The sequence below is a fragment of the Phlebotomus papatasi genome, chromosome 2 (genome assembly GCF_024763615.1).
Source record: "Phlebotomus papatasi isolate M1 chromosome 2, Ppap_2.1, whole genome shotgun sequence".
Taxonomy (NCBI): domain Eukaryota; kingdom Metazoa; phylum Arthropoda; class Insecta; order Diptera; family Psychodidae; genus Phlebotomus; species Phlebotomus papatasi.
The window spans coordinates 46,502,263-46,517,528 of NC_077223.1; the positions used below are offsets into that span (position 1 = coordinate 46,502,263).

At 33.3% G+C, this 15,266-nt stretch overlaps 1 protein-coding gene across 1 annotated transcript in view; it reads left to right on the plus strand.

The window, feature by feature from the left end:
• The window catches only part of LOC129801311 (SRSF protein kinase 3), a 19,339-nt gene extending 5,823 nt beyond the window's left edge, over positions 1-13,516 (plus strand). The window contains exons 2-3 of the mRNA XM_055846210.1: positions 293-1,147; positions 11,726-13,516. Of these exons, the coding sequence (XP_055702185.1) occupies positions 293-1,147; positions 11,726-12,429 (1,559 nt within the window). The 3' untranslated portion in view covers positions 12,430-13,516. The remainder of the gene's footprint in view (positions 1-292; positions 1,148-11,725) is intronic.
• Positions 13,517-15,266: the final 1,750 nt, after the last annotated feature.

Sequence of the window (15,266 nt, forward strand, 5' to 3'; positions counted from 1 at the left end):
AAACTACATTTCCATCATTTTCCACTAAGCCGTCTCTTCGCCTAAGTCGTAAGTGTGTCTAGGGCATTAGCATTTGGTGCTCGCTGGATATGGCCTATTGTGGAACTCTACTGTAAATTGAATAAATAATTGTACCGGTCAAGTCGAGGAAACGGTCGAGCAAGGGCACTTTACCTTATAGAGGCCTTTATTTGACTTTGCTAATAAGAAAAAAAACTTACCCCAAATATAAAATCACTTTTATATTTTAGAAATAGAAGCTTTCGGCTTATTGTGACCTTTTCCCTTTCAGGTGGTTACCACCCCGTGAAGATTGGTGACCTGTTTCAGGAGCGCTACCATGTCACTCGTAAGCTCGGCTGGGGTCATTTTTCCACAGTTTGGCTTTGCTGGGATCTCAAAGATAAGCGCTATGTGGCTCTGAAAATTGTCAAGTCAGCACCGCACTTCACGGAGACGGCCAAGGATGAGATAAAGATCCTGAAAGCCGTTCGGGATTCCGATCCGGCTGATCCAAATCGCAACAAGACCGTACAGTTGCTCAATGACTTCAAAATCAGCGGTGTCAATGGCACTCACATTTGCATGGTGTTTGAGGTATTGGGCCATAATCTCCTCAAGCTCATCCTAAAGTCCAACTATCGCGGTATCCCGCTGCCCAATGTCAAGGCCATCATTCGGCAGGTGCTACAGGGTCTGGACTATCTCCATCGCAAGTGCAAGATTATCCATACGGATATTAAGCCGGAAAATGTACTTATTTGTGTTGATGATGGGTACATTAGGAAATTGGCCAGTGAGGCCACAGAGTTGCATGCCATGGGCTTAAAATTGCCCTATTCGCTCATCTCGACGGCACCACAGCAGTACCAAGAGCCACCAATTACTGGGAAATTGAGTAAGAATAAGAAGAAGAAACTGAAGAAGAAGGCCAAGCGACAGAGTGAATTGATCCGGAAACAGATGGAGCAGTTGCATGAGATGGAGGCCATCAGTGAAGAGAGTAAGTCAGCTAATGATGCGGCCAAGGATGAGGAGGAACAGGAACAGGAGAAGGTTCAGGATAAAATTAAAGATGAATCTCCGCCAATACTCTCAACAGACGATTCTGCGTCTCTCGTTAATGGTCGTGGATCAACAGACGAAGGTAAAATATATATTTTATTTTATTTTATTTTTTATTTTTTTATCTCTTTGCCACTTCAATATCCAATAACACTCTGCACCATATTTCTAAAAAACCATGAAAAGGAGGGGAAAAGTAAGATGTTTCAAGTATAATGTGGGCCAGATCGAACCCCCAGTGACGTAGATACTTTTACCCGACTGGTACAGTGTTGGCAACTCAGATTTGTCAAACATTTGTAATAGAAAAATAAGAATCGAGTAATTTTGCAAAGATTAATTAATTTTCTTCATAAATAATGAAAATATATTTATTGTTCCTCGGCTAATGAACTTCAAATAAGTATAATATGATAAATTTTGATAAAAAAAAACAACTTTTTACTAATATGACCACATTGGGTATGATATTAAAATTGCCTAGGATAAAATATCGTCCATAGGGGAAGGTCGTCTGCCTTCAAACGAAAAATGGAGTTCCAAATTTAAGATTTTTTTTCTGAAGAATCCACAAAATGGATTTTATTTTCTACTACACCAAAAAATTCTCTTGTTCATTCAGCGTATATGCTTACCTCATTTAGCACTTACAAGTCCTCAGTTTTTCCTTCTGAGGAAATTAAAAAAGTGATGTCGATTTGTATGAAGGCAGCTGACATAGTCTGCCTTTAAACGCGAGGCAGCTGCCTTTCAATGTTTTTTTTTTTCACTGAGAATATTGAATCAATAAAACTAAATGGGCTCAGAATGATTAGATTGAAGCCTAACGCACTCACTAAAATCATCACTGCAGTCAAAAGACATTAAACAATAACTTTTCTTCACATTTTTCTGAAGCACTGTTTTGCACTTGAAAATTTGGAAGAAAAAGCCATTGAAGTTGACAATTTGTCAACTTGAAACATCCCGGCCGGAGCAAGATAGCAGGTTATAAGTATTTGTATGACGTTCGTCAGAGAAAAGTAGGAATTCAATTTCACATATATTCGTGTGGGAATGTGCAATAACTTCTCTCATTGTAATTCTCCGCAGAGAAATATTTGAGAAAAAGCACTATAGAATGTTTAGGACTTTGCTGGACAACTAAAATGAGAGGGAATATGTGAAATGAAACTTCTATTTGACCTGACGAATACCGCACAAATACTTGTGACTTCCTATTTTGCGCCTGGCCGGGAAGCTGTCAAATATTTTGATGTATGGAAAGATAGGATTTAAAGGCACACGACATTAGCATTTAAAGGCTGCTGCAGGGTGATATTTACAAATTTTTTCCACCCACAAAAATTGTGTCATCTGAACCAAAATGTATTAACAGAAATATTAAGCCTGATTAACCTTCTATGTGTCACAATGGAAGATTTATTTGTAAAATGATTTTTACTATGAAAAATCACATGATTTGTGGAGCATCAAAATTACAGTTTAGAGCTCATTTTCATTTTTTTTATCTACCATCTAGGAAATAGGAGCTAGGCTCTCCATTTTTTGATGATTTGTGAGGATGATGGATAGCTACCTAATAGTTAATAGAATATAATTTATGCTTTTGAGAACAACGAAAAAATCGCAACATTTAAAGGCTGCTGCATTTAAAGGCAGACGACTTTCCCCTATGTGCCAATTAACTCAATAATTTCCTTAAATCGATTTTTCATTTAAAATTGAATCTTATTTTGCAGCTAATATGTTTAAAAATTGCATTCATTGTACACTTTTTATTACAGTCAATTTTCAATTTTATTAAGTTTTTTTTGAAAAATTATAGACTATACAGAAAAAAAAATTCACAGCGTTCTAGGCAAGGCTAATCTGCTTGGCCAATTCAATATATGGGGTTGTGAAGCATCACATTTCTCTTTTTACATCGGATTTTATAGTTTCCATATCGATAAAATGGTTTTTCCAATAATTTTATTTCCAAAGGAAAAGTAACACTTCAGAAAAATTGAATTTTTTTGATAGGTTCTTTCACTACAATGATAGTTTCAATGAGTGTATTAGACCTCAGGCTTATAAATAATACCTCTTTTGACGTTTCGACAGCAATATTTTCAGAAAATGTTCTAGATTCAGAGGCTTTGTTCCTTCACATTTCAAGGTAAAATTGTACTATATGCCTTGGAACATATCGATATTGCTTTTATTTATTTGTCTTGTAACAAAAAAAATAAGAACTTTGAATACTAAATGAGGTAAGCAATGGATCTTAATGAATTACAGATTTTTTTTTGTGTAGTAAAAATTAAGATTTATTTTCGATTTTCCCGGAAAAATATGGTAAAGTCTGAACTGCTGAGAGCATTTTCCCTAGTGTATAGAATATTTAATTAACTTTCTCTTTGTGGAAAAATTCTTTGATAACATTTTTATGATTTAAATTAAAAAAAAAATAGACCAAGAACCAGAATATTGGGATATAATTTTAAAGTGCGGTAAAGTGCCAAATCTTTTATAAAGAGTACAACATCATAAATGAATAAACAATTGAATGGGTTTTACCAATTAAGACTGCAATTATCAAAAAAGGTCACGTTTTGATTCAGAATAGAAATTATGAGAATAACGCAATTAATTCTCAAAAATTCCGAATATCGTAAATATTTATCTCTCAAATATTTCAATATTCAAAAAAAAAAAACTCGCTAAAGGCGAGAAAATGCCAATATTGTCTTAGTGAATTCCCCTCATTGGCAAAATTTCATCAGGTGATGACATTTTATAGGTTTCGGGGCATGAAAATTGATTAAAAAATCACAAAATACTTGTAAATGTGAAAATAATTGATAAAAATTAAGTCATAAGATCCAAAATAGTCGTAAAATTGTACTGAAAGAACCATAAGGTTGAGAATTCAAATGTCACCTTAAATTTCTTTTCTGAATTGCTCTTGAGAGTTCTAAAAAAACTCATACCTGATACATACGTAAAGATTTTAGAGGAAAATTTTAGAAAGTGTTGGAAAAAATATAACTTAATAAAATAGCTTTTTGTTACTAAAATCAATGAAAACTAATTTTAAGATTTTTCTTGTTTTTTTTTCTTAGTTTAACACAAAACAAAAATGTGGAAATCTTAATGGGGAAATGGATTTATGAGTCCTCAGAACCGTTGTAGAAGTCTTACGAAATTAAAGAAAATTTAATTTGCTTTTTGTTTAGAATATGTGAACTCGACATATTATATCAATTTGGTATTTTATACGTGTTTTATATTTTGAATTCTGTGTTATTTTACTTATTCTGAGTTTTTTCCAAAGAACATATATTAGTATTGAATGTTCTGACACATTTGTGATTTGCTCATATGGTGTATGGTCTGCCGGGTTTCGTGGAAATAATTTTTGTCCAGTGGAATTTTGTGGCAAAAAAGTATGAGAAAAACAGAAACAACATCAAATATTAGTTTAATTGATAATAATAATCATTCCTGTTAACAACTAAACTAATAATTTTGATATATTTCTAACATTTTATAGAAATGCATTCGCATGAGATTTTGGCGCGAGTCACGAACAGATGATTTTTGACAAAACCTCCAAAAAAGTTTCTACGTCATCACCAGCCCGATCTGGCCCATCTTATTACTTTGTTATTTGTTTTTATTCATCTTGGGGGAAAAGGCTGAATTTATCGCATTCTTTGGTGTCGTGAAGTAAAACTTATTACGCACCATGGATGACTGAGGGAGGAGGGGGATGTTTTTGGAGTGTGGTCTAATTTTGTTTTGGGGGCTAGAGTATATACAACAGCGCCTCTAGAGTTATTTTGCCCACTGTATTATACATTGTGTAGATTTTCCAGTTCACTTAAGGAGAATCTTCCAAGCATATTCAACCCCATTCCATTCCCGGCAGAATCCTTCGTCATCGCCACTATAATAGGGAAAGATGTTTAGATATATCCAGTGAAGCGAATTTATCTCATGGAAATTGTATATTTAATTTGAGCTAGGAGAAGATTAAATGGAATTTCTTCCTTTGGGAAAAGATTCATCTTTCCCGTCATCTTTCGTGTCAAAACAAAAAAAAAAGATTATTAAAAAATGACAAACAGAATTAATTGAGGTGTAACTAATCCATAATTGGCCATTTTATTGCCCATGAATAATCATTAGACAAAAGAAAAATAATGCAGTGAAAGATTCATGCATAACACCTTCATGCCATATTACTCTTTGTTTTATTTTTTTTTTCCTTTAAATAAGCGTAAAAATTATCACTTTGCATGTTACAAACTTGAAAAATAAAAATCCAACGTCACTAAATCGTCATTTTGTTCGAAATAGCACAATTTTAATTTCTTAAAAGATATTATTTTTCTTTGACGTCATAGAGAGATTGGGAAATGAAATAAATCAGCAGAGCGCAAATTGTCATGTTCTTCTGGCTTGCAACAAGTTTTCTCAACCTGAAAAAAGATTATCATCTATTTATTCTTTTTGCTGTGTTTATAAAAAAATGACAACTTTAAATGCTTTATAAAGAATTTTTAACTCTCTATTTTCACATAATTTCAAGACAATGTGTAATGCAAATTGTTCAGAAATGCCACAAAAATTGGGTTGAAAGACAAACGAAACCGGATTTTATTTATTCTATTTAATTTTCAAGTTTGATATATACAATTTAGGTAAATCCGTGAATAATAAACATTTACGGAATTCAAATATAATGTTTATGGAGTTTAGATTATGGAACAGTATGATCTTTTCATGTATGACACTTTTTTGAAGATGCAAAGTTTCGGAATACATCACTAGAGGCGCCGCAAATATAACCTAAATAATAAATAACCATAAAAGTAACGTATCGCTTCGCAATGTACTAAAATAAGAGATGGCAAAGTGTATCAGCTGTGAAATGCTTGAACTCACGAGATAGAACTCGCCGTGATTTTTCCGCATGATTTTTTAATGTTATATTTCATCTTTATACCCGCATTCCCATGCATCCATCGCCGTCTTAGCGTTGATTCTAGCCTCCAGGACTAAATGATGCAAATATCAAAATTGACAAAATTGAGAAAAGAAAATGTAGACCACTTCCGAGCCAAAGTCTGTTTAGAATAGTGGGTGTTTTAGCTGAGATTTTTACAATCTTTTTTACATAAAAAACTACAAAAAATGCAATGTTCAAGAACTACTAGCTAGTCAAACTAATCATCACACAACTGGGTCAAAAAAAAATTGTCGAGAGTGAGACAACACAAAAATTTAGAAAGACAAAAAAGAGAAAAAACATCGGTTATATACAGTGGCGACCAATAAAATAGAATCACTCCTTAAAACTTGAGTTTTTTAACTTTTAGTATTTTTTTAAGTAGGGTAAAGGCTCATAATTTTGTCCAGTCTGCTTATAAGCATCGATATCCTAAGTTTGAAGTGCGATATTTTCAATACTAATTGAGTTTTTTTGTTACTCTGTTTTCAGAAGGGTTGTTTAGAAACTTGGCAAGGGTTTATTGTCTTATTTTTGCTAAAATTAGTCTTAATACGTTTAAAAATGAATTGATATGTAGAGGTGAATTTGACTCTTATTTTGGACAACTTGGTTATTAATTTGGACAACTTGGCTGTAAATTTGGACAGCTAATCGACCTCAACAGGATGCCCATTGTTCTCCATTTCATGAACCAATCTTACCAAGTCCTCTTCCTGTTCATGTAAGGGAACCGTAGAATGTCACAAGAAGCCCGGAAACTTTCCATATCAATCATTAAAGTGAGTTGACTTTGGTACTCCAAGTACGTGAGGATTCGGTCATTCCCTGGCCTTTCCGGGAGCCTTTCAAGGCATTTCTCGCTACATCTCTTTCGTAAAGATGATGCTCCTTTGTTTCTCCAGGCATTTATAGAAGCTAGTCATCACAAAAGCTAAAACTTCACGAAATTTCGTGAGAAAAATACCTGTCTAAAACAAGGACTATCACCACACAATGTTTTAAAAATTTCCCATTTTTCACACGAAAAATCTAATTCACAAGGCAAATCTTACTTCAGGTCAAATGTACAAATCACCACTAACGTGAATCAACACAATATTCAATAATATCACTCAAAAAAAGCGAAGAAACATTGTTAGTGTTCACCACAGCTAAATAAGACTGAAGTAAACACGAAGTTCTGTCATATTTCTCGTAAGCAATTGCTCACACTGAATTTTCAACAAAGCAATTTTAACTCAAATCATATTCAAAATTTAACGTATTTAGTGTTAAAATCTTCTAAAAAGAACAAATATTTAGATAGAATTTATTATTCATCAAATATTGGAATAAAAATCCATCATTTTAATCAATTTATTTGTAGTGTTCAATTTCATCCTCAAAGTGTCCAAAATAAGAAACTGGACAAAATTATGAGCCTTTCCCTTATAGATGCTATACCTCAAAAATCCTTTCTTAACCTTTACCGTTCACCGATTTAAAACCGATTTCTAAATCACTTAAAAGATATCCTAAAACGGATTAGGACTAATAAAATTTGTTTTTTGAATAAAAATTAGGTATTAGTTGTTGTTAATCCGTTCATAACCGATCGGAATCGGTTTAGGTTTGTCAGAAATCCTAAGACCTTTCCATAGAGCCCAAACATTGTACTATTAGATTGAGAAATCCGGTCTTTATAGCCTTTTTAACCTTTGACCTTAAAAAACCGTTTTTAGAAATGGTCAATGTTATTTTTGGACGAAATGTCCGCCTAGACAACTTCTAAAATATATCCAAAAATCGCATATTGCATTTTCGAGCAATCCCAAAAAACATGGTTTTGGAAGGGTTGGGAGAAAATGAGGAACATTAATGGTCTTCGAAACGTCGTCGTAAAGAAAAAAAATCAAAAGAAAGATCAAAATTTGTCAATAAATCATCATAAAAGAAACTTGAAGTTGCAAATTCGATCAAGTAGGCGTTTTTTTAAAAACTCATTAGATTTAATTTGATTTTAGAAAATTATACCGATTCATTAGCGTTCCATTACCGATTGTTAATGATAACTCGTTCGAGGGGGGTCACTAAAGACCGGAATTCAATATCTCTTACCGTTTGAAAAAGGATGGTCAGAAGTTAAAAAAAAAGCCCAGATAAGCTTATGGTAGCTGAGATTCTTTACAGGTGACCTCGAAATGCGTGCAACTCGGGGTGCTTGCAACTCGGAATGCGTGGAAATTCGATTGTGAGTTGAATTTTGGAGGTGAAGAATCGCATCGAGTAAACTGTTCTCGGCAGTCGAAATGGATGAAATTGGCTCTACGCGATTCTTCACCCCCAAAATTCAACTCACAATCGAATTTTCACGCATTCCGAGTTGCAAGCACCCCGAGTTGCACGCATTTCGAGGTCACCTGTGAAGAATCTCAGCTACCATAAGCTTATCTGGGCTTATCACTGGTCATTTTCTATTTTAAATAGTCTGAGTGGGGAAGACCAACAAAGAAAAAAAAAGTTCATTGAAATCAGTTAATAAACATAAGTGATAGAGTCCGGTCCATATGGGTATGGTAAGGGTCGGGGTTCAGTGGGTTGGGGTAGAGACGGATGGGACCCATCATTAGAAAGATATTCCTCTCAGATATAATATATGCTAAAATTTCATCGAAATCCCTTCATAAACACAGAAAATGAAGTCCGGTCCAGACATTTTTGGTTATAGCTCAGGTCAGGGTACATCGAGGGAGGAGTGCGATACACCCTTAGAAAGGTCTCGACTTTAGCTACAACATACTAAAATTTAAAGAAAAAGCATCGTCTAGTTTTCGAAATTAAATTTTCGAAAATTGATTTATCGATTAATCAGACCTTTGATTAAATCGGATGAAATTGAGGTGTCATGAGGGTTGTAGTACTCCACGGACGCTTTACAAAATACTAAAATTTTTTGAATTCCGATAATTAGAACCGGAGATATTTCCAATCGAAAAGTGAATTTTTGAGTCCTTAAACCTCGGGTTAGGGGGGTCGGGGGACTTTAAGTTCGGTTTTGATCGAAAGCTCTTAGGCCCAGTTATAACATACTAAAATTTGAGATCTATCCATGCCATAGGGGCTGAGTTATCGAAAAAAAATTTGGGGGTGTTCCAAAATGGAGGAAGGGGGGGGGGGGGGTTTGACATCACCTACTTCTAGCCGCCCATCGACATTTAACCTTTGCCGAAAACCGCTTGTCGATATCACTTTCCGTTCGCTCTCCAGAAATGGTTATACTACGGACGGGACGGACGGAACGTCCACGAAAATCGATTTTTAGCGCATATGATATTCGTGATCTAATTGTTGTTAAGAAATTTTCAACAATGTTGTTTAATTTGAAAATGTGTAAAATTTTAACACTATAATAGTGTGAAATCGGATAAATTAATTATTATTTAATTGCGATCTTTGTAAAATTTCTCACAATTATAGTCATAAAATTTTTTAACAATGTTTCGTAATTTAAAACTGTTGAAAAAATTTAAAAATTACGACTATTATAGTATGATTACAGCTTTTCACATTATTATAGTGTGAAAAAATTCACAACTTTATGGTATTTTTTGTCACATGATCAAAAATTAACACTATTATAGTTTTATCATAATTTTTCACACTATTATAGTGTGAATCCTTGTTGTGTATTTCAACCAAATTTGTTGAATTTTTAAACAAAAGTTGTTGAATTTTGAGACAAAAGTTGTTGATTTTTTAAACAAATGCTGTGTAAAAATATTGTTGAATTTCCATTTAAGACTTATACTTCAGTCGAGATGCTTTTTATTGGTCAAAATTCATATAGAACATCAAATATTTATATGCATAATAAATATATCGTGAAGATCCGAGCATCAGATGTAATCATTTCACATTAGGGGGGATCCCGAGTACAGGGAAAACCAATAAAAATGTCTAAAAAGGCAAAAAAAATCAAAATCTTCGAAATGAAAAGAAAATTCAACAATAAACAGAATTCAATAATTTTTGAATTTACACATAAAAATTCAACAATTTTTAAATTCAACAATTCCAAATTCAACATCTTGAAAATCAACAATTTTAAATTAAACAATTTTAAATTAAACACTTTTTCCAAATTTAACACTATAATCACTATAATAGTGATGTGAAAGATTACAAACTTATAATAGTGTTATTTTTTTTACTGTGTGACACTGTTCCACTTGAATATACAGTAGACTCTCGCTAATTCGGCTCTTTTAAAATCGGACGATACTTTTTAATTCGGGCAGCGGTTACATTTGAAAAAAGTTTTTTGTCATTTTTCAAGTTTGATTATGATTATCAAATGAATCAAATATGCTCAAATTTGGCATGGTTTGTCTTTGTTTTGATGTGATTTTGCATTATTGAGGGATTTTCATGCAATTTACGTTATAATATGAATGTGTAAACTCAATATCTATATCGATCCCTCAGAATACAAACCGAACAACTCGCGAATGGCCAACTTTTCAGGAGAGCGATTTAAAGCTGAGATTTTACATGCTGATTATAGGATTTTTAAGATTTGAAACCCATATAATTTTGGAAATAATTAAATTTCGGTATAATATTCACCGGAAAGGTAAAGGGTGTCAAGGAGTACCCGAAAAGCAAAAAAAAACGAATTTTGCAAAAAATCGAGTTGTTCGGATTATATTCTGAGGGATCGATATGCACATGAATAAAAAATCTTTGCATTTCAAAAAGTTTGTCGCCCGAATTTCGCCCGGCTGACATTTCGGTCCCATATTCCCGAATTTGAGAGAGTCTACTGTAGTGGTAAAAATTACATGTTTGAATTACACGCTGAAATTTTTTACACAAATTATTTTTTACACAAAATTTACCATTTGTGGTAAAAATCAAAATTTACAATTTTTCTAGTGGTAATTTGCAAATTACACGTTATTTTTTTACGCGATTTTTTACTGCAGAGGTGTGCAAAAAACTGTTGAAACCGAATTAACGTCAAAATAAGTTTGCTCAAGTATAGCGTTTTGACCATTGACGTATTACCTGTTCATTTGACGTTTCTTCGGTTTCAATGGTTCTTGCACTCCTCTGTTTTACTGTGATATGCAAGCGATTGTAAGACGGCGTCGACCTCGAGGCAGACCTTCATAATCTTGCCTTGGAATGCCTTGAGATTGAACTCGATCATCTTCCTGAAGTGGCGGAGGATCGACAAGCGTAGGCTGCTAAACTTACTCAAATAGGGATAAGCAGTTAAAAATGATGATGATGATTCCCAATTTTAAAGCTACCCCAATTCAAAGGTGTCCCACTTTCCCCTAAATACTGGCTGATTGACGTGACGAAATATTGCTTTTACGCTTATGCGGGATGGTATGAGCAATAAAAGAAATCCTTTGGTAAATTCAAAAATTTTATATTTCCGTCAACATTTCTGATTAGGCGCTGTTGTGTGAAATGATGAACTCTGTATGGCTCTCTGTGTTCGTTTATAGTGAAAGTCCCCCCAATCAATCAATATTCCTTTTTTCCTAGAGACACTTCATTGATTTTTTTTGCTGTTTATTATTTTGGGGAATGCGGAGAGGGGTATTTCTGCACCATGTGGTGTTTGTTCACTACCACACTATGCCTATGTTTTTTTTTCCTTTGCAGCTCCACCCAATGAAGAGAGAGTCGATGAGAAGCAGCAGACGGGAGTGGTGGAAAAGACAGCTGAGTATCTGGAGGTTGGTAGTGTTGGCGGTGGCGGAGGTAGTGGTGAGAATGACAGTGAGGGAAATGACGAGACACAGGTGGCCAAAGGGGCTGAGAATCAGTTGCAGTATCAGTTGGATCCGGCATTCGATGTGTGTGATATTGAAGTGAAGATTGCAGATTTGGGAAATGCTTGCTATGTCGATAAGCATTTTACGGAGGACATCCAGACACGACAGTATAGATCAATTGAGGTTATACTGGGATGTGGATATGATACATCAGCGGATATTTGGAGTACTGCATGTATGGCATTTGAATTGGCCACTGGTGATTATCTATTTGAGCCACATTCGGGGCAAAATTACTGTCGCGATGAGGATCACATTGCGCATATGATTGAGTTATTGGGACCAATTCCGCACAAATTGGTCTTTGGGGGATCAATGTCTCAAGTGATTTTCAACAAAAAAGGTGAATTGAAGCATATAACAGGACTTAAGCCATGGGGCCTTGTGGCTGTTCTGACGGAAAAGTACGAATTCAACTATGAGGATGCATACAAATTTGCCGATTTTCTGCTGCCGATGCTGGAATACGATCGAGATAAGCGTGCATCAGCTCAACAGTGTCTCCAGCATCCATGGCTTTTGTCACCGTGAAGGTATATCCTTTTTATAATGACACAGACAACTAGAGAAATGATGATTAGATGACTTTTTACATCGTTCATTCTCCTCCTTCCCCTGCGATAATTTTATTTGAAAACAAAAAAAAAAGGAAAAAAAATTATAATGGGAGTTTGTGAGAATACTTTGACAAACAAGTTTCTTGATGATAATATTTTGAAACGGAAAATTTATACGTGAAAAAAACAAAATCTAGTGAGATGAAAGACATTTGAGTGGTAAAAAATTAGTGTTTAAAAAAAAAGAATGGATTTTAAAATTGAAAGATCAAGGGATTTTTTTATTACTTTCTCATCATTTTCCTAAAAAAAAGAAGAAATAATGAGAAAAATTGCAACCAACAAAAATTATTTAATTTTTATCATTTCTTCTCAAAAATCATTTTAGTTGACAAAAATACATTTTAATGTTGGTTGTAAATTTTTTTTCAAATAAAAACAAAAGGAAATCCATTATCTCCTTTCTAGTTATTCTTATTGAAATCTCAAGAGAGTTCAATAATTGTCTCTTATTTTCCCCGCCCAAAAGGAGTCAATCAAAATCCCAGTTAAAAAAAAACTTGAGTGGCAGAAAATTATTATGGACATTATAAAGAATTTTTTTCTTTTAAAGATTTATATTTTAATTCACTTTCAAACTCCCCAAGAGATGTGAAGTTAAAGAAAAAAAAATAAGAGAAGAATGAAAAAGAAAACTTAAATCAAGAAAATGCGCTTAAAAAGGAGCTGCTCATGCATCAAATTTGCAAAATAGTGAGAAATATTTTACAGAGAAGAGAGATAAAGGGAGAAATTATTGTTGTAAATATGACACTTCACATTTGTATGCGTAATTTCATATTTAAAGAAGAAAAAAAAGAAAGAAAAAAAAAATGAAAAAAAGATGTTAGGGTTAACAGGAGACACCCAAAAATGCTTCGTGAAGATATTGAGATAAAAATCCGTAAGTGCGCACTGATAATAAAAAAAAAATCCTCCCGGACCCTCAGCATTAGATGAAATTATTGTGAAAGCAACAATAAGATGAATTTTCTCAATAAATGTGACGTTCATTCAGTTTATTTGTTAATTATAGATTTTATGCAAGGTACGATGAAAACTTGAGAAAGACAGTTGCTGGACTGATGATTACGCATATTTGAGTTTATTTGGTTTTTTTTTAAATAAGACTTTTCAATTTCAAAATAATTCACAAGGTAGTTTTATTAAAAAAAAATCTGAAAATATAATCTTTTCCCTGCTTTACTGTGTTATCACACTTGCACATTAAAATTTTAACATGATTCACATTAATTGTCGCTGGTGAGAGTGCAAATGTGTAATTTGTGTGTTTGAATCATTTTATATTCAAAATTTGATCTATTTGTTGATAAAAAGGTTAGACTTGGCCCGCAAAATTTGATATAAATTGATTTATAGCATTAATATGAAAAATTAATGTGATTTTCTCTTTAATTTTTTAATGTGAAAAATATTTATGCTTTAGGTAAATTTAAACTTATTTTTGCAGGCCAAGTCCACTTCTTTATCAATAAATAGAAAAACCCCAAATATTAAGTGACTCAAAGACACAAATAACATATTTGGACGCTCACAAGCGACAATTAATAAAATTTTAATGTACAAGTGTGATAAAGCCGTTAGGATAGGCAGTATAGGCCAATTGGAAACACAGAGGTTGTTATTCCTCTCAGTAATAATGCCCTAGACACATTTACGACTTAAGCCGAGAGACGACTTAGTGGAAAATTATGGAAATGTAGTTTAACCCTTTAACGACGAGACACTTTTTACGGACTGAAAATCAACAATAAAAATTAAGCTGTTAAACATAATCAATGATAAGTCTTACATCTAACCTTAGAAAGTCCAAAACAGTCTGATTCGGTGTATTTTGCGCCTCTATGAACAATAGGGACAAAAATAGCCCAAAAATTTAAGTAATTTTTCTGACAATACCAATGAATAATATTTTTCGCTTTAATGAAAAATATTACGTATGAGTATTGTAGTTTTTATTTCCAAAAGGGTTTTGCTGAAAAAAAATTGGAAGTATAAAAAATAAATAAAATAAATTATGAATTTGAAAATTTAAAAATTCGCCATTTTTGAGCTTAAATATTTACTACATAGTAAATAGCTAGAGACTTGCAAAAAATATTCTAGATTCCTTCAACCTTCTACTTTACAATTATGTACAGACATAAAAAAAAATAACTTTAGGTAGTCAGGAAAAATTATTTTCTTTATGGGACACCGGTGTTCCAATCGTCCTTAAAGGGTTAACCATTATTTGTAATATAATTACGCTAAGCCGTCTCTCGGCTAATCCTCAGGTCTATCAAGGCCCTAACCTTCCCAATTTGAGAGCTTTCATCTGTTGAGGTTTTTTATGTACCGAAAATATACCTGATATACGAACACTGAGAGAAATCCGAAAAAGTTAAAATAACATTCCGGAAATGTTTATTTTACTCTGCACTATTCATCCGAAATCGGTACCCTTTTTAGGTGTATTCCGGGTTAAAGTTACCCTTTTACATGTTAATTTTACACTTAAAAAGGTGTAAAATTAACATTAAAAAATGTTAATATATTTTTACACCTAAAAAAGTGTTAAAGTTATGAGGAAAAAAGTTAATCGCACCCCCGTTTTTTTCTCAGTGAAGGTATATCAGAGAACTTACCTAAAAAAAACCGTTGGAAGTTCGAAAGTTTAAACCGACGAATTACACAAAAATGAGCAAAGTTCATCAAAAGGATATTTATTTTAATGATATTGTAATTCAAACGTTCTACCATCCTGAAATT